The sequence below is a fragment of the Globicephala melas genome, chromosome 15 (assembly GCF_963455315.2).
Source record: "Globicephala melas chromosome 15, mGloMel1.2, whole genome shotgun sequence".
Taxonomy (NCBI): domain Eukaryota; kingdom Metazoa; phylum Chordata; class Mammalia; order Artiodactyla; family Delphinidae; genus Globicephala; species Globicephala melas.
The window spans coordinates 44,300,200-44,323,620 of NC_083328.1; the positions used below are offsets into that span (position 1 = coordinate 44,300,200).

A 23,421-nucleotide genomic window follows, 5' to 3' on the forward strand; every position below is an offset into this window, starting at 1 on the left:
AATGTAGTTTTACCAGGGTGCCGTGGTTTTGAATATTATGAGAAATGAAACCCATGGGTTAAAGATTTAGTGATGATTGACACTTTTTGGGGGGCTGTGGGACAATACTTCTTACCTCTGTTTGATAGTTTATTTGGCAATTCTGATAATTTACAATATCACGGCTGGGTCCTTCCTCTAGATTACTGGTGTTCACTAATTGCTGCTGTCTTTTTTGGTTTACGTTGTAGATTGCCCTCTTGGACTCTCCCACAGCCTTAAGCATGGAGGAGAAACTTCAGCAGAATGAAGCCAGAGTAAGTGATACCTTGACTGGTTATGTTTTTGAGAAAAATCATAGCTTTCAGTATTTTAAGTGCATACTTTTTAGTACTTGCTGTTTGAGACTCATTTTGTTTCTATATGACACTTAACACTCTGCCCGCCCTCACCCCATTTTTAAAGAAGCACAGCAGTTGACTACCTGTGCATTTCATGTTCTCTGTGACTTAATAAATGGGATTTTTCTGGCACACGATGGTTAACAGCAACTGAGATTCACATGTGCGTTGTCTCACACGGTAGTGAGGCAGCCCCGGCCTTCGGGAGAGGGAGGCTGTGTTCACAGTGGTGGTCCCCATAGCCTTACCATGACCAGCGTGGAGCTTTTTGTCATCCTTTTACTTTCCAGAGGGAAGTGCAGCACTTGGGGAATCACTGAATACTCCGAGTAGATGCTTAGTTGATCTTAAGCGAGGTGGGATTTGAGGCGGGGGGTGGGGGGTGGGTGTTCTGGGCCGAAGCCACAGTTTGTGTGCTGGTGCTTTCTGAAAACTAGTTTCATGGCTGATCTACTTCTATACTATTTTTTGTTTAAAGAAAAATAACCCTCTGTAAAAGGAGAAACAGCATTAATAACATTTTTGGAGTGGATTTTGTTCACTGTGCTGAATGGTTAAAACAGAATGAGAAAGAAAATTGGATTCTGTTGGTAGAGCTCTTTCAAGAATACACAATATTGAAGATATAAATTGCGTTGTAGTTAGGAACTTGTTGACACTTCCCTGGATAATTATGCTGATTAATTTGCTGATAATAGCATTAGTGAAAACATTAGTTTCTTAATCCCTATTTTTCTCTTGACATTTTGTATTTTAGTACTTCAGATTCTCATTTTGAGGGCTTTGAAATGTCTGTATAGTCTTAAATTGTTTCTTACTAATGGTTTTCAGAAATACCTAGCAAGTTAATAGAAACCAATAAACATTTTAATTTGAATGCATTATACCTGCTGGGACAGAAATGACTGCCCCTCTTGTTCATAACATTTTCTAAATTTTCTAAATTTTCATCTAGTCTTTGCCGACCTTTTAAAATTGTTTGCCATCTGCTTGGCTATAAATCTTATCAACTGGTCACGTTATTAGAGGTGGTATCAGACTTTGCAGTTTTAAATTAATTTTATAAATGAAGATTATTTGGTTTAAGTTCAGTAGTGAAAGAAACCCAAGGCATACTTAACGATTTGTTGAAAGCTAGATTATTTGATTGAATTGGAAAAGGATTAATTGGCTTGCGTTTCTTCAGGGAGAATTTATCTGTTGAAATGCCGAAGCGTTTATTGTTAAATGCTTTGTGTTTCTCAGATAAAGTGCCAAAGAGTATCTGTCAACTGATTATTATAAATTAGTAAATTCATCACCCCAGTCTTTTCCCCTTCTGTAGGGAGAGAAGGCGTAAGAATATTCCCTCTCTGAAAGCTTTTCCAAAACAAAAAGCCCGGTGACTTTTCTTGCTTTTAGAGGCTGTGGGGCTGGCATCACTCAAGTGATGAAAGGAAGGCCTCCTTGCCTAACCAGTACAAACGAGCAAAAATCAGAGTTAGAGAGGCTCAGTTCTGTTTCTTTTGTTTGTTCCAAGAACATGATAGGTTTGACATTAGTAACCAGTTAAGATATTTTATTGAAAACAGTGGTAACGTAGAACTCCTGTAGTTGTTTGAGGTAAATTGAGGGGTAAAATGAATGCCGATTGAATGAATTCAGGTGGGTGAGAGGTGTTCTGGTTTTGCTCTGGGTAAACCATCACTCCAGTTCCTCTATTTCTTGTCAGTAATGAACGTGGTCTTTCATGGAGGTTGCTGACCCACGCCCTTTCCATTTATATTACTTAATGGCCTGCGGGGAGTATCTTCCTCTTAGCAGTGAGAGTATAATCCAGTGTATTCTGTGCCTTCACTTTGACCTGGTTAAATCGGGTAACTTACTGGTGGGAAGACCAGTCAGTTGAACTGGGTTGGTATCTGCTGTTGGATGGGTAGGAGGCAGGAATGATGAAGGACAGGAGGGAAAAGGCCTTGGGAGGGTGTGTCCCCCTCTATGCCCCTCAGAGGTCACTTTCTTTTAGCCTTAAGTGTATTCATTTTACAGAATTTTCCATTTTTTCCCCTACCTCTCAATCAGGTATCACTTTACTTAATGAATCACTCACTAAGGTCATTTAAAAAGTTGTATGGAACTAGCAGAATATTTTCATTAACTTTGAGAAGCAATTTCCAACTGTGCTGTGTTCAACAATGGGGCATATTTTCTCCCCTAAGTTACCGCAGACTGGAAAGAAGCTGATTTTTATCAAAAAGTTTTTGCTTTTACTAAGAGTCAATTAAAGAGCCGCCTTTTTTTTTTTAAAGATAGACTGAGATTTATAAACCCTATTAATTAGCTACAAAAGCAGATTATCTCCTAAAAGAAAACTGCAGTTTCCAAGGTGATTTAATCATCACATCTAATTGGAAAGTAAAGTAAGTCACTATTTCTTAGGACCTAAAGTATAATCAGGAAAAATTAACCCATGTAATGGGGCGTTGTCATCTTTGAACTTGTAATTTTGGTTAACATCCAAGGAAGCAACTTTTATTGAAGTACACCTGGAAAAAGACTGCTATAAAACTCTAGGCAACTTGACACATTTTTTTCTATTCTTTCCTTTGCCATGATGTAGGTTGTAGGGTAAGATCAGCTTGTGTGATTTATATTTGGTGATGGTTCTTTGAGGCATTGCTACCTAATTATAAAAAAGTATTGTACATTCTTCCATAATCTATAAGCGTTTGGAAACTTTCTAGAAGAAAATCCAAGTCATTTTTTTTGTGGAGCAATCACATATGTATGTTTTTTCTTTTAGGTTCAAGAATTGACCAAGGAATGGACAAATAAGTGGAATGAAACCCAAAATATTTTGAAAGTAAGGACTATAAAAAAGTGTCGTGATCTTACTGTGCTGGCTTAAGTAGGTAAAACTTCTTTTCTGTCTCCCTCAAAAATGGCGACTGTGTGCTTTGCTTTAAGGTAAGATCAGTGGAATTGATTAGTGACTTTTGGGAGGCTGGGACTCTGGTTTGATTTTGAAGAGATGGGAAAGCGAGCTATTAGTCATTAAAAGCTGTGTGTTTAGGGGTGATGCTGATACTTAAGATATTTGCTCTCACTTGTGGAGTTCTTCCATTTTTGAGTCAGCACATATTAAATTCCATTTAATATTCAAGGGCACCCACTTTGCCTTTCTGCTTTTGTGAAACCCAGTATAAAAGCAATATGTTAAATAAAAAAAATACTTCTCATGGCAGTATTGTGGAATATGTGTGCATAGCATGGCTAGACTTCAGAAATTTCTCAACTAGTAATTTCCTATTGGAATTTTTCTCTGTATGTCTCAAAGGCTAGGCAGTGATGGTCTGCATTCTTGGCAAGATTCATGGTGAAAAGATGTCAGTAATGGCCTCCGAGTTTCATACTCTGTGCTTCAAAATACACGTTTCTTTGTGGTCCCATTTTTTGCTGAGGTCGTAGGAAACTCGTGTCATCCGTGGAGGGTCAGCCACGTTAGGTTTGAGGTTCAGACTGGAATTTTATGCTTTGATAGCGTCTGTCTGTCCTTACACATGAGAGAAGACGATTCAGAGGTGATTGGTGAATCCTGGGTTTGCTTTTGAGGTCTGTTGAGGTAAAACTTTCCCAGAGGACGGAATCTCCCTTGAATATGGGCGAGGCTGGATAGATGAGGTTTAGGTATGTGTCTTGGCAGAAGCCTGACTTGGACGCCGTTCACGTGAAGAGGGGGCACCTGGTGACCGTTTCACAGGGGAAACTTTTGAAGACCTGGAGTAGCCATTGAGTCACTCTCTCTGAGAGTGGGGTCAGCATTACATTATGTATAGTTTCCTTGTACCATTTAGCAAGCTGGCCTGCTCTGGGGGCTAAAAAGCTTACTTCTCATGAGTGGGGTTGAGCTGCAGTCCTCGGTGGCCATGGGTCATGACTGGTCCTGGAGATATTCTTTCCAGTTGCAGAAAGCCCTGCAGTGAGTGAGGCTTCTGCGTCCAGACTTTTCTTTCCTCCTGATGATGATGATAATGTTGTGTTATTTTGAGGTACTTTCTCAGCGTTTGTTGTTTTGAGAGGTTTTTGTGCAGGAAACTGAGCAAAGACTTCAGTTGCAATTCTGAAGAGTCAGGTGGGGAATAAGCACCAGCAAAGATGTGACTGTTTTCATCGTTTATGTTGCATCAACTCGGAGAAGTAGTGCTGCAGCGCCAGACTTACGTAGCCCAGCCGCTGGACCGTTCAAGGCACCACGTATACTTTCCTCAGCAAATTTGCCAGAAAGGGAGGACTGAAATCTGCTGCACGTAAGGAAGGGAGAAATCTAGTAGCTAGCTGTTTGAAAAGCCATTAGTATACATAGTGCCTTTTAGCACAGAAGGCAATGCTGCAGTGAATGCAGATCGCAGCCCATCTACCTGGTCTCGCCTCGTCACCGTGGTAGGGGTTTTACAACAGCCTTGCAGAGCTATCCACACTGAGTCACCATGGCGAACCCCTGAACTTTTGCTCATAATGTTATTCCGGGCCTGGAAACGAAATCCTCCTTCAATTCCAATTCTGTTTTTCATAAATCTTACTATTTTTATTTTTTATAACGTCTGAGATGAGAATAGAGAGGTGTTGTGTGCTAGGTGTTAAAGGTTATGAGAAAGGCTAATGATATTTCAGATTTTTCCCTTCGTTTGAGCTGGCAAGCCCTTTGTAGATTTCTCTGCTGGGGTCTGTGTTTTAAATCTGGACTTGTTTTCTGCTCACATTTGGTATTTTAAGAGCTGTCTTCATCTCCTATTGGAAGACAGTGCCTGAGGCCTGAGGGGAAGAAGAGAGCTACTCAAATGTTTTTGAAAACATTCTTTGGAAATCGATGGGGAAAGAGATTGTTTTTCGATGAGTTTGTATCTGTGTGGTTTGTGTGATTCCCGTATTTTTGCTGTCTGACTTCTCCTTCATCAGCTCTTGTTCCAGTAATGCTGCATAGAACCCACTCCAACCCAGCGGCTTCGGACAACATTTATTTTCCCTCGCTCACATGCACGTTGGCTGGGGGTCGGCTGGGCTGGGCTGGCTGGGCTTGGATCCCGGCTATGGGCGGCCTCCAGGTCTGTCTCTCCTTCTGTGGGACTGGGTGGTTGTCCAGAACATGACTTACGGTCACGGCCCAGGTAGAAGCAGGTGGGCCTGGTCTTGCAAGCACATTTCAAGCTTCTGCTTGTATCATGGCCAAAGCAAGTCACTTGGCTGAATAGAAAGTCACAGGGGAAGAAGTGTATTTCACCCACGAAAGGGCCACGGCAAGGGTGTAAGTGTATAATCCTGCTTTGAGATCAGTGGTTTAATCGACACAGGCCCCTGTTAAAATACAGATCTTTAAATTCTGGGAACTTGCTCCTCTACTGCATTTGCCCATGTTGTAGAGACAGGCTCAGTGAAGCAGTAAATTCCCAGGATTATCTTCATCATCAGGGCTTGGTCGTTTACTCTGCAAGCCCCAAATCCTGAACATCCAAGGAGAGACCTCTGGGGGGAAGACTGAGAGTGAGACCGTCCAGGGGACGGAAGGGAGATACAGGGATACTTCGGTGCCTGTTGGCGCAGTGAGAGCCTGCCTTGTTGCTTTTTCTTGCCCGAGCTGTTAGAGGCTCAGAAACCAAGGAGTGACTTTGTTCCCTTGTTTGTGATCTGGTCTGTGGCTTTCCTTGCTGGGGATGAGTGAAGGCCTAGGCGTGTTGAGTGGGGTGGAGAAGGGGTGAAAGGCGCTCGGACAAGAGGTGCCGTCTGGGGGCTTCCCTGGTGGCGCAGTGGTTGGGAGTCCGCCTGCCGATGCAGGGGGACGCGGGTTCGTGCCCCGGTCCGGGAAGATCCCACATGCCGCAGAGCGGCTGGGCCCGTGAGCCATGGCCGCTGAGCCTGCGCGTCCGGAGCCTGTGCTCCGCAACGGGAGAGGCCACAACAGTGAGAGGCCCGTGTACCGCAAAAAAGAAAAAAAAAAAGAGGTGCCGGCTGTTTGCAGCCGGGCTGGTGGCGCCGTGGTGATAACGCGCGTGCCTCGGGCTTTGATCTGCCAGCTCTGTCTCAGGCTTCAGGGCTCTTTCTGAGTCACTGGTGGGTTGTGACACTTACCCACAGTGTCACACATCCTTGTCCCCAGCTTGGAAGTCGGGCGGATGGCAACCTGTTCGTTATACCCAGGTCACAAGAGGTGATAAATTGCTCGGGGTTACGATATAAGTAGCTAATGACAGTGGAGAGTGTGTTCATCTTGAGGAGACCTTTCTTAGGCAGGTAGGTAATGTGGGCTCTATTATCGTCTACAGCCTACGCTGTGTATGCACTCTCTTGCCCCTTAATCTACCTTCCTCATTTTCATTAATCTCCATTTCTATAAATTAAAGTTCAGACTCCCTTGCCTGGCCCCCAGGGGCACTGAGCTCCTTCTTGGCTCCGCCCCGCGCTCCCGGGCCCCCGCCCTTCCCGGCCAGGTGTCTCACTGGTCCCTGTGTGCACTGGGTGTTGGGTTTCTGGGGGTCTCTTGGCCTTTGCCTATGTTGCTCCCTCATTTGAGACGCTCCCCTCTCTACGATTCCACCATGAAGCTCTCTCTGGTCACTCTTCTCTCCCACTTACCGGATAAAATGATTTTGTTTTCCTCTGGCTTTTGTAAAGGCATTTCGTTCTGCCTTTGTCACAGCATTCATCATAATCGGAATTTGGTGGTCTTAGTTTCTCCCTCTAAACAGGAGCAGAATCTGGGCAGGGACTGTCTCTTGATCATTCTGTGAACCAGCTCCTAGAACTCCGCTTCTCACAGAGCAGGCATACGGTGAAAACTTACTGGATTAAAGTAGTAACAAGAAAAAAACCCAAAACCTTTATATTAGTTTGCTAGTGCTGTCAAAACAAAACATCACAGACTGGGTGGCTTAAACAGCAGACATTTATTTGCTCACAGTCCTGGAGGCTAGAAGTCAAAGGTCAAGGTGTCGGTAGGGTTGCTTTGTCCTGAAGCCTCCCTCTCTCCTTGGCTAGTGGATGCTGCCTGCTCTCTGGGCCCTCACGTGGCCTCTTCTCTGTGTGCCTGTAGCCCTGGTCGCCCTCTGTGTCCTAATCTCCTCTTCTTATAAGGACATTGGTCAGATTGGATTAGGGCTCAGCCTAATGGCTTCTTTTTAACATAATTACGTCTTTAAAGGCTGTATCTCCAAATGTAGTCACATCCTGAGATACTGGGGCTTAGGGCTTCAACATATGAACTTTAGGGGAACACGTTTCAGCCCATAACAACCTTGAACCGCGCAAACCTGATGAGACAGTGGGAAAAGTAACACGGGGTGTTGTGCAGGCAGTGGTCTTGCCCTGGTGATGCTCCTGCCTGTACATTCCGTCCTGTTTGTCTCACTCCTGTTTGAAAGGCTCGTATATGACTGTGTATTTTTCATTCTTGGAAGGAATGTGGCTGCATTCCTTTTGATTATAGTCCAGTCTTTCATTTGGGTCAGTTAGACCTTTGCTGCTCAGTGTGTGGTTCCGCACCAGCAGCGTCAGCATCACCTGTGAGCTGGTTAGAATTGCAGGTTCTCAGGCCCCACTGCAGACTTCCTAAGTCAGAATCTGTATTTTAATAAGATGCCCAGGTGATGGGTCTGCACCTTATGGTTTGAGTGCAGGACCTGAAAAGCTGAGGAAGGAAAGGTGGGGCCGTCTTGGGCTCCTTTGCCCTCATTTCCGTTTTTCCCCTTCTTCTCTGCCCTGTCTGGTGGAGAGCTGACGGGGTGGACTGCCCTTTCCTGAGTGGGACTCACTGTGTGAGGGTTGGAGGGAGAAACCAGACCTTGTCTGCACCGTTTTCCTGCAGAATCCACACGGCCCATCCCTGGTGTGGTGCTGCCTGGTGATGCAGCCCTGGCTTCCAGAAACACCTTCTCCCCTGTCCCTCCTACCCAGGGGTGATGCTGGTTTCCTTATCAGTTTGCGGGTGGCCTCGCCATCCCCGCTGGCTTCCCAGCTCTTCCTTTAGCCGAGTAACCAGTTCCCTGTCTTAAAGCCCCCGGGATGCAAATGCCTGATATTTCTGTCTGATACCGGAGTCTGCACCCCATCTCCTGCCTGGCACTGCCAGCTGCTCAGAACCTGTGTCAACGGTACTCTTCTTTTTGGTCTGTCTTTCTAGTGTCTTAGACTGCTACCCCAATGTGTTTTTCATCCTGCTGAATTTGTCTTAAGCTGTGATAACTTTGGGGTCTTGGAACTTAATGTTGTGATAAATCCGGCTTCTACTAGGCCTGGGGTCCGTGCATTTCCGAAGCCTTTGTGTCGGCTCTCCTTTCCCACGGCTTCAATGTGGCGCTGGCTGCTTAGTGTTTGAAGTGGTTTATAAAGTGGCTACTTAATACCCCTTAATGTCCCTTTTGGCCTGACTTTTTATAGATCCCGTATGTCTTATTGCTGATGAATTGTTTCAAGTCATGAGGAGTCCCCCGATTCTTTGTCCTCTCACTCTCACTTTCTCTCACCCCACCCCACCCTGTATGCACCTTTTTCGTTTGTCCACTCTGGACATGTTTTAGTTTCTCTGTTCTAGCGTTTTCTAAATGATTAAAATGAAACCCTCAGAGATATGTTACCTGACTTGCAAATAACTCCTTGAACTCTGCACTGCAGGATAAATCACAGCGCGTGTGGACCTCAGGGGGCAGCTCTCCGGCGTCTGACAGGTGGTGCAGCAGAAGGGACCGCCGCTCTGTGCAGGGTCTGTTTAGAGCCTGGCTGCCGTGTGGTGCTCGGAGCCCCGAGACCGCGCTCTGTTGAATCCCCCAGCATTGGTTATTCTGCTCAGTTTTTAATGAATAGGGTCTCTTCCTTACTGAAAACACATCCTTTGATTACTCTAGTGTTTGACTTGCTTTTATGTTTTCATGGCTCTGCACGGGGTATCCGACTGTGGTTTGGCATGGGGCGGGCGGCTGGAGTGAGGAAGCAGGCTGCCCACAGAGGCTGGTCCTGGAAAAGTGAGCGATTTCTGCAAGTAGAAGTTGAATTAAAGTGTTGTTGTTTTTTTTTTCCTGGACATTAATTATATGGGTTGTTTTTCTTACGGTAAACAATACTGAGTTGAACGTGGAGGATGGCGCGTATTTGAATCTACGTGATGATGGGATCCTAATGCAAGTGATTTCCTCTTAAATTGTGCTGGTGTTTTACCGTCCCTTCTCTGGGGAGCAGAAGAGGCAGGTTACTACAGGCGTAGCCCTGGCAGGAGTGGGTCACACATTGATGGAAGAAATTTTTTTTACTTTTTCAGAATGTTTTGACTAATAAGAAATAGAGTAAAATGAAATTGGAATCCTTTACTGGCGTCAGATTTTCTGAGCTCGAATTTCATGGAGAGGCAAACTTGAAACCAACTTATTTCTGTTTTATGGTAGAATCAATCAGCTGAACTTTTGTCTCTGGAAGATTATGGCATCCTATAAAACAAGTTTTTCCTGCTGTCTGCAGTTTTCCATTTTGTGGAGGAGACGTGTGTTGGGGAGTGTGTGATGGATTTGGAAGCAGCACTGATACCTGGGACGGCTGCTCAGCCGGTCAGGTCTGTGGGCCTCTGGGCTCCTGCTGCCCAGGGCACTGGGTACTCTGGTTTCTCGGTAACTCACAGACAAAGTGATGGAGAGGTGACACTTTTTGTGGCCTGTGTCTCCTTTAGAATCAGTTAATCTTAACCTCTTCTTGGTACAAGAATTGAACCTGCGGGTAGCTCGAGGATAGCATTCTATTTATGGACATTGATTTGCTTAGATTTTGGATTAAGGAGGAGACGTCTCCTCCTTAGTGACCCAGCCATGGGGCACCTTCCTTATTAGCAGCCATTTGGGCATTTGATGGTTCAAAATTCTGACCTAATAAGACAGTCACGCATACTGTTTCTAGCTTTAGGAGAAATTTTTTGTCTCCCTGCTTTCTTTAATGCTCGGACTAATGTGAATGACTCCGTGTCTGTTTGAACAGAAGTCACCGTCAGTACCCCCACGTGCAAAGCCCTTTGTCTGTCTGTCGTGCATTCACACATACTGTCTCGTTGGCTGGTTCTTGATCTGAAACACGAGGAAGAAGATGTTATCGCACTTGATATAGTACGCGGTTGTTAATTTGTTGACCTCTCATTAAAGTTAGACTATGGCTGTTAATTTCCATCAGACTGTGTGTTCTCCTCTTTGTCAAGTTCTGCTCTTGCAGCTGTTTAAGATGAAAGGAGAAATAATAACGTTCATTGTTCTCTGAAACTGGGGTTTGATAATTAATAGGGGAGATGACTGTCGGCACTACGGCACTGGAGGTCGATGGAGAACGTGGCCGGGTCAGAGGCTAAGCGAGCTGTTCCCAGAACCAACTCTGATGCTGTTAATAACGCCAAGCCTACCTTATTTTCCATGGCAGTTTTCGTCTTGAATGAGCTGCTCATAAATAAAGGTATTGCAAGTATAGGTTGGTTCTTACTTTTGAATAGCGTTTCTGGAGCAGTAAGGCTCAGAAATAAGTCAAATGCGCCCCGTTAAATGTTGGAACCATGATAAATTATTTTGAATTCATATGGGATATTCCTTCTGATCTTTTGCAGTGAGGTGTATACGCTGACAGGCTCTTACTGCCTATTTATTGCCACGGCCAGGGAGGAGAAGATTGCCTGGTCATATGGAAGTGTGCTTTATGTGCACCTGAACTCACTGCGGGTGCTAGACTGTAGGAACTTGGTTTCGTTGTCAAGAAAGCTTAAAAGGCGACCATTTCATGGTACAATCAGTTTATTGTTCATGTCCCCCGGGAACATACTTAACTCACCTTGGAGCAGTCCTGAGAGTCGTGAGTTCGGAGAGGAGTGGGTGGAGGTAGAGAGAGCTGGGAGCGAGGCGCTCGTCCTTTGCCCGCCTGGTCTGATGACTTGTGTCTGTGTGTATTCTGACAGACACAACATGCACAGTATGTCTGCATATTCGGTCCCTTTCTGTGTCTCAGAACCTCACTGTAAGATGCAGATGGTAATGGTACCTGTCCTATAAGGTGAGAACAGTGTCCGTAGTCAGTGTTGTAAGCATTATAGTAATGTTAGCCCGTTTTTCCTTTTTCTTTCTTATTGAGATATTATTGACACCTAACATTATATTAGTTTCAGGTGTACAGCATAACGGTTCACTATTTGTATATTTTGTGACGTGATCACCACAATAAGTCTGGTTAACATTCTTTAGCATAATTACATTTTTTTCTTGTGATGAGAACTTTTTTAAGATCTACTGTCGTAGCAATGTTCAAATAATGCAATAAGCGTTATTAACTGTAGTCACCATACTGTACAATGCGTCCTCAGGACGTTATTTTGTGACTGGAAGTCTGTACCTTTTGACCACATTCACCCCTTTCATTTCATACACTGTCCCCTCTGGCAACCACCAAACCACCGATCTGTTCTCTGTATCTGTGAGCTCAGGCTTTTTTAGATTTAACATACAATTGACCATTTTTCTTACTTGTTTCATTTTCTCCAAATCCATCCTCTTACATGTGAAACTGGCTTGACAGTAATATATGTCTTCTCAATTGGTCAGAAAAGCCAGAACTTGTGTATATGCAAACTTTTAAAAGTATAGTTTTATGCAGCTACAACAGGGCATTACTCATAAGACATTTTATCATGTGGTATTTTATGTTTGTTAATTTTGAATAACAGAAAACCCAATTCCAAACTGGCTTAAATGGTAGAAGAGGAGTGGACAGGCGGTAGGGTAGAAATTAGGCACGGTTTGACCAGGGCACTGGCTCTGGTTCTCTGGGACTGTTCTTGGTTTTGCCTTTTTGGTGTAATGACTTCGTCTTCAGGCTCTCAGAATGGCCAAGTGAGAGCAGCAATTATAGCTTTATATTTACCCATCACACCATCTAAATTCAGAGTCTGGGTTTCAGAGTCTGGGTTTCAGAGTCTCCAGCAAAGTTCTGAGCTTTGCACTGATTGGTTGATGCATTTGTGAACCGATCCCTGGGGCCCGGTGCTGACTGGCTTAGACTTGGGTTATCTCCAGTAATCACTTTGAGAAGAGAATCGATTATGCTGATTGCTTGAGACAACCACCTTTGAGCTGGACTGAGGTCAGGCCCATTCACTGCAGCTGCTGTGCACCGTGGGGTGGGCTGGGGGCAGGCGAATCTTGGTGACACCATCCGCGTTTTCTGCTGGACGTAGAACCTGGTCACTTACTGTAATGTGGAATATATTAAAGGCAAACAGAAGATGCAACTTAGTTGAAGTGTTCTTTTATTTCTTAAGAGAAAATATTTTCAAACACTTCCTTTATGACTCTGAAGTCCTGTATTCAGGTGGAAGACTATGTGAAAGGGCCCCTGAGTATCTGTACCATGGTGGGAACATTCCATACAGGAGAAATCGCTCTTCTCTGGTGTTAGAATTGAAGGATGGCCCACAATGAATTCCACATATTTAAACACATTTCTCTTCCCTTTTCCAGGTTGATTATGTGATTTAAAATGAGCTCTGAATGAGCGTCTGTTCTCTTCTTCAGCTTTTCGTATGTGGTTTTGAATTTGGCTTAATTTCCCGTTGACCCCTTTAGCTTGATGCTTCCCAGCCCAGTCTGCCTAGCAACCGTTGCTATGAGTGACGAGTTGGCACTGCCCTCCATTTGTAGCACAACAGCAGGTTTTAGGAGATTACTGTTCCTTAGCATCCGGGTTGATTTTGCCTTTGCGTCATCGAAGGATGACCATCGTTTCTCTTAACTCCAGGCAGTAGAACTCCAAGTCTCTTAGCAAAAGTGGTGGTTTTAAGAAGTATGTATCTGTAAGACAGGACCATTAGCAATGGGCAGCAACTGAAAAGCAAATATGGAGCTAGGTTGCATGTGAATATTTATTATCAGAATATTCTGATACTTGCGGGGGGGGGATGGTTATAGATTTCTACTGTCTTATGTAATACTTTGTAGCGCCAGCTTTACCAGATAAAAACAGCCTTCCTGAGCAAGTCATCTGTGTGTAAGAGGAGTGGTTTCCAAACAGCTGTGATTTCTCCTTGAAAGAATCTAACAACACAGATATCACCAAAGATGCTCATTTTCTTCTAGATCCAGTCTACTCTATATTAATGAATTATATTTAAGCCTTTCTTGTCCTTGCTATTAAAGTAAAAATTACACTGGCATTTCCAGCAGATTGGGGGACTGAAATGAAGCAACAGAACTTGCTATGATCTTTCAGTTGCTAAGTCCAGTTTCTCATCCAAAGCAACCTAAATACCAGTTATTCTGCACGTCATGCAAGTTGATTTTCCATACGGAAGCGGTTTCCACTCAGAATACCTTGCGGGCCTTTTTAAAAGACCATCTTCTGGGCTCTGCAGTGTCGTGGAAGGAGAGATGTTGGGGATGGTACCCCCAAATCTCTATTTTTAAACAAGTGCCCTGAGCCTCACGGGAGTTGTGACCCACAAGCCTAGGTGTGTGGAAGATTATCCCCTGAAGCACATCTCGACATGTGTATCGCATGGGTGAGGGCTCCCAGGAAAAAATGGCACGTGTAAGTTCTTGCAGGGTTTTGTAGTCCCCGAATGGCACACTCATGCAGGCATATGGAGACGTTGGGGGATGCTATTTGAACAGAAATTTCAGCTGAATAGATTATTTGTTGTTAAATAGGGTGGTTTGTTCACAGGACCTTTTAAAAAGCTGTTTGCGTTTATTTTTTTAAATTGAGGCTCAGCATACACAAAGTGTGCACATTTGAAGTGTGCAACTTGGTGAACGTGTAAAAGAGCACACGTCTGAAGTGTCCAGCTCATGAGTTGTCATCTGTGTGTGCACCCCTGTAACCCCCACCCAGGTTGAGATACAGAATATTTCCTACTCCCCAGAGGTTCCCTCTTGTCCCTCCCTAGTCGGTTACTTCCTGTCCTCCTCTCCCAGAGATGTTCTGACAACTGTTATGTAGATGAGTTTTGCCTTCCTGAGTTCCTGCAGTATGTCCTATGTTCGTTTCTGGCTTCTTCTGTGCAGCCTGTTGTCTTTAAGATTCATCCTTGCCGTGTTTCGTAGTAGTTTCTTCTTTATTATGTGACTGTACCACGTTCTTTTTATCCATTCTCCTGCTGGCTAGCTCCATTTGGGTTCGTATCTCCAATCTTTTGGTTATTATGAATAGCGCTTCTAGGAACATACTGGAACGTGTTTTGTTGGGTGTGTGCATTCACTGGGCCCCCTGCCCCAGTGGATCAGGTCTGGACTCAGCAGGAGCACCTTTCTCCCCGCCCACCCCCTCCTGCCCCCAGTCCACAAACAGCAGATGTTTGCCTTTAGTCTGTGTGGGTACCTCATGTAATGTTTGTTTTCTCTGTTGTCATCTGGATCTAGTCTAACTGGGTAGGTAACACAAATTCTGATTTCTGTAGATTTTTAGAATGACAATTTTGAAGGTCTTCAGTGAGCTGAGTACATTCTTTGTGGTTTTTTTTCCCTGCAAGTCCTCTTTTCTCACAGCTAGGTATTTAATGATTTGTCTTCTGTAAATCTATTGTAGTAAGTCTGGTTTTCCTTTGCCAGACTCTGAGGTAGAGACATGTTTAAATTGTTTTTGGACCCCCTCAAACTGCCTTGCATTTAATAATTAATATTGATAATATTGATAGGGATAATAGTGGGTAATATTTACTGCCCTCTTCCTGTGTGCCAGGCGTTGTTCTAAGCCAGCACTGTTTAATAGAAATGTAGTCCAAGCCACATACGGGAATTCAGATTTTCTAATAGCCACATTTAAAAAGAAACAGTTGAAATTAATTTTAACAGTACATTTTATTTAACCCATTATATGAAAAATTTATGATTTTGACAGATAATCAATATAAAAATTATTAGTGAGGGCTTCCCTGGTGGCGCAGTGGTTGAGAGTCCGCCTGCCGATGCAGGGGACACGGGTTCGTGCCCCGGTCCGGGAAGATCCCACATGCCGCGGGGCGGCTGGGCCCGTGAGTCATGGTCGCTAAGCCTGCGCGTCTGCAGACTGTGCTCTGCAACGGGAGAGGCCACAACAGTGAGAGGCCCGCGTACAGCCAAAAAAAAAAAAAAATTATTAGTGAGGAACATAATTTTTTAAAATCTTCGACGTGGCGTGAAGTTTACATTTACAGTGCCTCTCAATTCAGTGCTAAATTTGCATTGGATACAATTGATCTGTATTTTGATTTTATTAAATTTACAGTTGAAAAGTAGATTCTCACTGCAATGTATGTTCCAAACATGTGTAAAAGTTTTCCAGTCACTTAACTGAGTGCAGTTTAAAATTTAAACGAATGAGTTGTTAGCCAGATCGCAAGTGCTTGATAGCCACACACACGCATTCTGCTCAGCAGCCTTATGCAAGGGGAATATATATTTTTTCACTTTATAGACAAGGAAACTGAGGCCCAGAGGGCACTCAGTTAAGGAAGGAATAGGTGAGGTCAGCATTTGAACCCTGTCTCAAAGTTTGCTTGTGTCCCCACTATGCTGTCTAGTTCTTAATTGTTCCAAACTGACCTCACTTTTTTTTTCATGTTCTAATTCATTGGCTTTTTTTTTTTTTTTTTTTGTCTTTCTCTGACCGTTGTCTTTTTGGTTTTTTCGTGTTTAAAGATTGATGAAAAAAAGTTGTCTGAAAAAGTGAGCCTGAATTTGCCGTGAATTTGGTTGTTCATCAGTGTTTTAAAAACCAGCATGGCTGGTGGCCACTGTTTAAGCACCATCTGCTCTGTTATCTCTATAAATGTCAAGGCACGATTTGCTTTCCCTAAAGCAAAAGCTCAGGTTTCCTTCTGCATCTTGTAACGCTCTTTCTTTAATCACGACTCTGATGTGTTTTATTTCCACCAAGGTTGTGCGTAGTCATTTCTTCTGCCTTGGCTCGTTTCTAGCCTTTTTCTTAAGCCCAGAGTCGTGGTTATTTCCCTGGGTATAATTTTTTTTTCCTGATGTGTTATTAGCTTTGTTCTTATATTAATGATTTCTCTGAGCATATTTCAGGTTTTTTTTTTTTTTTGGAACTGTATCCAACCAGCTGTATGTTCCTGTCTACCTTTGTAGGTAATATTTTACTTCATATGAGACTGGCTTTTGTACAGTTGTTCTATTGCCCTCTACTACAATGATGGTTGTTTATAAAACAGAGATCTGAAATGTGCTCTCTGGCGAGGAAAAGTGGTCCAGATGTGCAAAGTGTTATTTTTTTGAGTGCTACATACGAGGAAAGGAGGTGCAGTTCTGGTTTTGCTGTATTTCATCCACAGTCAGTGTGCCATGTTCCCAGTTTCTCCAAGATTGCCTTTTCCTCCCCTTTTTTTGAGGTTCCCCTTCTCCTGTGTGTGGATGTCCTGTGCACCTGTCACCTTTCACTGCTTATCTCGTTTGAATGAAATGGATAAAAGCTGTGTCCTTTCTTGAGTTTTTACCCATTCTGAGTGGTTGCACAATTCATTCTTTTGAAATATCTTGACTATTTTATAATTAGTTAAGTTGTCTTAACTGAGGTGACCCGGCTTTTACACTTGGATTTATCCCTAACTAGTTGTGTGACTTTGACCAAATTATTCTCTCTCTCTCTCTGTGTCTCATTTTTTTCAGTCATGACCAGGTGGGCTGGTGAGGTGAGCTCTCAGATTTCCTTCTGTTTGGGAAGGATGTGGGTTCTTTCTCAGGAGGCTGCATGGAATTATCCCTGTGGGTCCCCTATCTTGGGCTTGGGTCCCAGATGGCTTCCTTTTGGCCCCTTGCTGCGGGACTTCTTTTGTTCTGGACCACTCTTCCTTTGTGAACGTGCCCTGAGCGCTGTTCTCAGTCCGGGCATTTATGTATCATGTACGTATGGCATGTTACACAAATCGTTTGTCCTGCCTGATGGATTTTCATAAACTGAATGCACCCATATGCCCCATGTCTGGGGGAAGAAACAGAACGTGATCAGCCCCTGGGTGTCCCTGCTGTGCCCCCTTCTAGTCATTCCTCCCTCCAAGGAAGATGTCTGGCTTAACTCTAAAAGCATAGCTTGGTTTATCCTGCTTTCAAACTTTATACATATGGAACCATACAGAACGTATTTTTTAGGTGACTGGCTTCATTTGTTCTGCATTGTGTTTGTGAGATCCGTCTATGTTTTTTGCAAAGTTGTGTTTATTTTCATTGTTGCATAGTATTATATAATGTGGCTGTATCACAGTTTATTCATTCTACTCTTTGAATTTGGGTTGTTTCCTGGTTTGGGCTGTTAGAAACAGTGCTTCTGTGAACCTTCCTGTATGTACTGTGAGCGAATGTACATGTTTCTGATGGGTGTATGCCTAGAAGAATTACTGGGTCAATAGAGCGGGTGTCCGCTCTTCTTTAGTAGGTACTGAAAATAGTTTTCCAAAGTGGTTGTACCATTCGCACTCCCACCTGCCACGTGTGAGGGTTCCATCTCCTCCCCAACATTTGCTGTTTTCTGTCCTTTTTTTTTGCCATTTTTGTTGGGTGTGCAGTGGTATCACATGGTGGTTCTGTTTTGAATTTCCTGATGGTATAAAAAACAAACCTTATTACCATTATTTTTAATTAGCCTCTTTCCCAAATGACTTCTCCTCGGACCTTGTCACCAAGTGAGTTGTCCCGTGTTTCCTCTCCTCTGTCACCGGGTGCTGCTCCAGCCTTCTCCAGCTCCCCTCACGTTGTCTGTGCGTAGACTTCCTCCCCACAACCCTATCCTGGAGAGCTGTCACTCACTCTTCCTGGAGAGCCGTCACTCACTCCTCCTGGAGAGCCGTCACTCACTCTTCCTGGAGAGCCGTGACTCTCTCTTCCTGGAGAGCCGTCACTCACTCGTCCTGGAGAGCCGTCACTCTCTCTTCCTGGACAGCCGTCACTCTCTCTTCCTGGACAGCCGTCACACTCATCCTGGAGAGCTGTCACTCACTCAGACACCAGCTCATCACAAATGCTCTAGGGCGGGGGGGGGGGTCCCTCCTGAGATACTTGGGGGATACCAGTGCAGTGATCAGAAATAGACCCAAACCTGGTGGGTCTTTAGGGTTCAACTCCCCTCATTTCCTGTCTTGGTGGAGTTTGACTACTCCTTCTCCTGGTCTCCTCACCCCTGAGGTCTCTTTTCAGCTCTTCTATGACAGAGCTGTTACTTTTAGCTAGGTCAGCATCCTTTCTGCAAAGTTGGAGAGTAATAACCATAATTGTAGTAGGAAACTCCAGGCAGATTTTAAATTTCTTAGATCTCCTTCCTCATCTTAGAAAGCCTTTTCGATAAACATTCCCTGTAAACTAAACAAAGACCTCGACTGGGGGACGGGGAAGTGGAGGGAACGGCCCAGATGCACATCATTCAGGGCCCCTCAGGACTGGAGGGACTCGTGAGAGCTGGAGCCCAGAAATCGGGGGGCGGATAAGACACGGCGTCCCCTCCGATTTCTGTAAGCACCCCTTGCTCCATCCTGCGCCCAAATACCTCAGCTAGCCCCTCTGCGCACTCTTTACCCTCCAGACTCAGCGGGGATGGACCTCGGCAGCTGCCGCTCCCCACCCTGCAGGAGAAGCTCAGAGGTCCTGTCCCCCTTTCCTCTGAGGGACTCTCTTTGGTGACCACAGAAGGATTTGATCACTCAGGACAAAGCTAGCAGAGGAGCTCTGGACGATGGCTGGAGGTCAACAGCCCCTACAGGTGGTGCCCAGGGTGATGTACTGACAATGAGCGGGTGTTTCCCAGTTGCTGGCCTCCGATGCCTGTCTAGGGACAGCGGGATGGCTGCGCAGGGCATGCCGCGCGCTTCCTCCTGACCTTCGACTTTGACGAGACTATCATGGACGAAAACAGCGACGACTCCATCGTGCGCGCTGAGCCCGGCCAGCGGCTGCCTGAGAGCCTGCATGCCGCCTACCGCGAAGGCTTCTACAACTTGTACATGCAGCGCGTCTTCCAGTACCTTGGCAAGCAGGGCGTGCGGCCGCGGGACCTGCGTGCCATCTACGAGGCCATCCCCTTGTCGCCCGGCATGGGCGAGCTGCTGTAGTTTGTGGCCAGGCAGGGTGCCCGCTTTGAGGTTATTCTCATCTCAGACGCCAGCACTTTTGGCGTGGAGAGGGCGCTGCGTGCCGCCGGCCACCACGGCCTGTTCTGCCGCATCTTCAGCAGCCCGTCGGGGCCCGATGCACGGGGGCTGCTCCACGCGCACAGATGCGCTCACTGCCTCGCCAACATGTGCAAGCACAGGGTGCTCAGCGACTACTTGTGCGAGCCGGCCCACGACGGCATGCACTTTGAGTGCCTTGTCTACGTGGGCGACGGTACCAATGACTTCTGCCCCATGGGGCTGTTGGCAGGAGGCCACGTGGCCTTCCCGCGCCACGGCTACCCCATGCCCCACCTTATCCAGGAGGCGCAGAAGGCCGAGGCCAGCTCCTTCCGCGCCAGGGTGGTGCTCTGGGAAACCACCACCGAAGTGCGCCTCCGTCTGCAACAGGTGCTGAAGACGTGCTGAGGACGTGGCCTGCAGGGGGCACCCCGGCGGGGAGGGGGTAAAGGGGGGGTGGGGGTCGGGAAAGAAAAACCTAGCTTTATTACCCCCTTTCGCTTTGGTATGACCCTCCGGGGATTTCTGGAATCCTAGGTTCGTCCACTTGGGGGGACAGGAGGAGGGAGTTCGGAGCTGTCCCCATCTATGCAGTTAACCCAGCTCGGCGGCTGCCTTCCCCTGTTCCACTGCAAGCTGGTTCCGGAGTCTGGCCACACCCGGGTGGTGCGCATACCTGAGCAGGTGGCAGTGTTTCCAAAAACCTTGTCCTCGCAGCTGGGAGGAAGGGGTTCCCCGGCAGGGTAGAGAAGGAACATCTCCTGCTGCGTTGGGTTAACTGTTGCCTAGGGCTGCATGGCCTCCCTCCCCCAGTCTTCTGTCAAGGGGACCCGGGTCCCGAAATCTCCACCCCCACTTCCCCCCACACCAGACTCCCTGCGGAGGGAAGCGGTGCTCTCTGCCCACGGTCCCAGGCCTAGATCTTGCTTTACCTGCTGTGACCCTACACTGCGCTCCTTGCCTCCCTTCCCCCACCCCGCCCCACCCTGTCAGCATCCCCACAGGAAGAAAAGCCAGAGGGAACAGACACCTCCTGGGGGTGGAATGAGGTAGCGCACTGTCCGGGGCTCGCGTCTGGCCAGCCAGGGACCTCACAGAGCCCGAAGATGTCTCCTCGCACCCCAGCCTCGTCTATGCAGCAAGAACCAGGGACTTAACCAAAGTTTCCCCACCGACTGGGCCCTCCGAGTCCCCCTCCTCCCGTATGCAACAGAAAGCCATGATGTTTTAAAGCAGAGCCAGTGGAAATCCAAGGCCCTCCTGCCTCTTGGTGTTTCAGAGCTATAAAGGAGGTGAAGGGGCAGAAAATTAAAAAAAAAAAAACCCAAAACCTAAACTTATTCTGGTAGCAAAACTTCACTTGATCAGAATGTTTGTGAATATCCGGGTTTAGTGACAAAAGCCCACTTAAATTGTGTGATTTCTGAAAAATCTTAATTAAAAGGCTTCAGGCAATCCTTATGGTTTAGAAAGTACAAGGTCCTAGTGAATGTGGTTTAATGTCTTTGATCAAGCTCAGGGGTCATCATCTAAACATCCTAAAGAGATCTTTGTATACTCCACACTGATTTCAATGACAAATCTCCTTTGTTGAGTCTTAGTACTGAGTTCCTCAAAGTGCTGTGTCATTGTGTGTGGTTTAATTTTTTTTTTTTTTTTTTTTTTTTGCGGTACACGGGCCTCTCACTGTTGTGGCCTCTCCCGTTGCGGAGCACAGGCCCCGGACGCGCAGGCCCAGCGGCCATGGCTCACGGGCCCAGCCACTCCGTGGCATGTGGGATCTTCCCGGACCGGGGCATGAACCCGCGTCCCCGGCATCGGCAGGCGGACTCCCAACCACTGCGCCACCAGGGAAGCCCGTGTGTGGTTTAATTTTAAAAAAACACTCAAAGAGATCTTAAAGATCATCTTGTTCACAGAACACAGAATGTTAGAACAAGGGGCTCAGGAAGGAATTTAGGTGAAACTCTTCCCTCATCCTACAGAAGAAAAACTTTTTTTCTTAAATGAAATTGAAGTGAAGAGAAATTGAGTTGGTCTTTAAGTTCTAGAGGTAGAACCAGGGCTAGATCCTGTTTTTTCCTCCTAATCCAGTGCTCTTTAATTATATCTTACTTATCTTATAAAATGGTTTCCAAATGCCTAGATCTTAATTCCAGAATGGTGCTTTACTTTGATAAAGAGAATGTGGCTGGCCCACATCTTTTAGAATATAATTTTAATATGTAAAATCTGGAGACAAGATTTAGCCCATGGCATATTTAAATTAGCAAGCCATCCTATAATGAGTTTCATCTGTATTTAAATTATTTTCCTTCAGAGATTTTTGAAGTTGGTTTTGAATAAATGGCTTGTATTTATTGTTATATTAAGCCAGAGTTCTTTTTGGTTAAATTTAAAAGGAGTCTTTTAGTGTCTGCAGAATCTCCTGACATACTAGTCTAATATTGGTGAGTAAAGCTACATTTGCATTTAAAACAAAAAATTGGAGAACAGAGTGATTTCTTCCCCTCAAACAATTGTTATCTTCTCAATGGGTTAACCTTATGAGATGTTTTAAATTTGGAGTTACAAGACAATTGACAACTGGCAATTCCAGTTGTGGAAAAAACCATATGTTTTTGAGTTATGCATATTCTGATTTTATAGTATGCGGTTAATGTGATAATTGGAAGGAATATTGTGCTCCAGGGTGCATTTCAGTTTCTCAGCACTAGATGTCACTGGAGATGGAAGAACCAGCCCTCCTCCCGTCTTTTAGTTCCAGGGTCCTTGGTAGTGAATTCGTCTGAAAGGACTTGGCAGGTATTGCTAAGTGTACTGGGGCCTGGGTACTGATTTCTGGATGCTGAATCTGTGAGAGGTAAATGGTGAAGAATTCAGTAGAAGAAACGTCTTCTTGCAGCCACCTTGAGAATTGATGCTGAAAGATGTAAATATGTCCCCTCACGTTTTTGGAGGTTCTTTTCTCATTAAAAAAAAAAGTTAATTGATTTTATTTTTTTATTTTTGGCTGCATTAGGTCTTCGTTGCTGTGCAGGGGCTTTCTCTAGTTGCGGCGAGCTGGGGCTACTCTTCGTTGCGGTGCATGGGCTTCTCATTATGGTGGCTTCTTTTGCTGCAAAGCATGGGCTCTAGGCGTGCGGGCTTCAGTAGTTGTGGCACGTGGGCTCAGTAGTTGTGGCTTGTGGGCTCTAGAGCGCAGGCTCAGTAGTTGTGATGCACGGGCTTAGTTGCTCCGCGGCATGTGGGATCTTCCCGGATCAGGGCTCGAACCCGTGTCCCCTGCATTGGCAGGCGGATTCCTAACCACGGAGCCACCAGGGAAGGCCTTTTTTCTCAGTTTTTAGAATACTTTTTCCAAAGTTGCCTCAAATACCTGGGTAATATCTTACAGGTAAAAGATTTTTCTTAATCTGGGTGTTAGGTGGTCAGTTTGATTAGCTTGCATTAGAAAGTGTTGTCACTTATTTGTATTCATTTATTTGTTTGCTTATATTTGCCCCTTAAAAGGCTTTTCTTCTTTTACCTCGAGTTTTCCTGATTTTCAGCTCTAGAAATTCTTAAAAAAATGAAAATCTACAACTCCTTGCTTCTCTTTTTATCATCAGTTGTACATTTGATCATATTTACTCTAGGAGAGTAACCTTGACCCTTGGTATAGTGGACACAGCTTTCTCTTCCTTGGTTTCTGCTGGTTTGTGGACCCAAGAACCTTGATAGATAATCAGAATGAATTTTCTCCCAGCTCATTCCTTATTTTTGTAGAAACAGGGAGAAGGAGGCATTGCCATCCTTAGTGGCTGAGAGACAGCAGAGTATAACAGTCAAGGACTTGAACTTTGGAACCCGACCGCGTGGAATCCAGTGCCAGCCCGGCCAGTTGCTGGCTGTGTGACCTTGGGCAACTTCCTCAGCCTC

General features: G+C 45.3%; 1 protein-coding gene and 1 pseudogene across 3 annotated transcripts in view; both read left to right on the forward strand.

The window, feature by feature from the left end:
• The window catches only part of KIF16B (kinesin family member 16B), a 275,553-nt gene that overhangs the window by 61,988 nt on the left and 190,144 nt on the right, over positions 1-23,421 (forward strand). For all 3 annotated transcript variants that reach the window (XM_060285362.1, XM_060285363.1, XM_030872530.2), the window contains exons 11-12: positions 231-296; positions 3,163-3,222. In XM_060285362.1, coding sequence (XP_060141345.1) covers positions 231-296; positions 3,163-3,222 — 126 coding nt within the window. The remainder of the gene's footprint in view (positions 1-230; positions 297-3,162; positions 3,223-23,421) is intronic.
• On the forward strand, positions 19,118-19,908 carry LOC132593424 (phosphoethanolamine/phosphocholine phosphatase pseudogene; annotated as a pseudogene).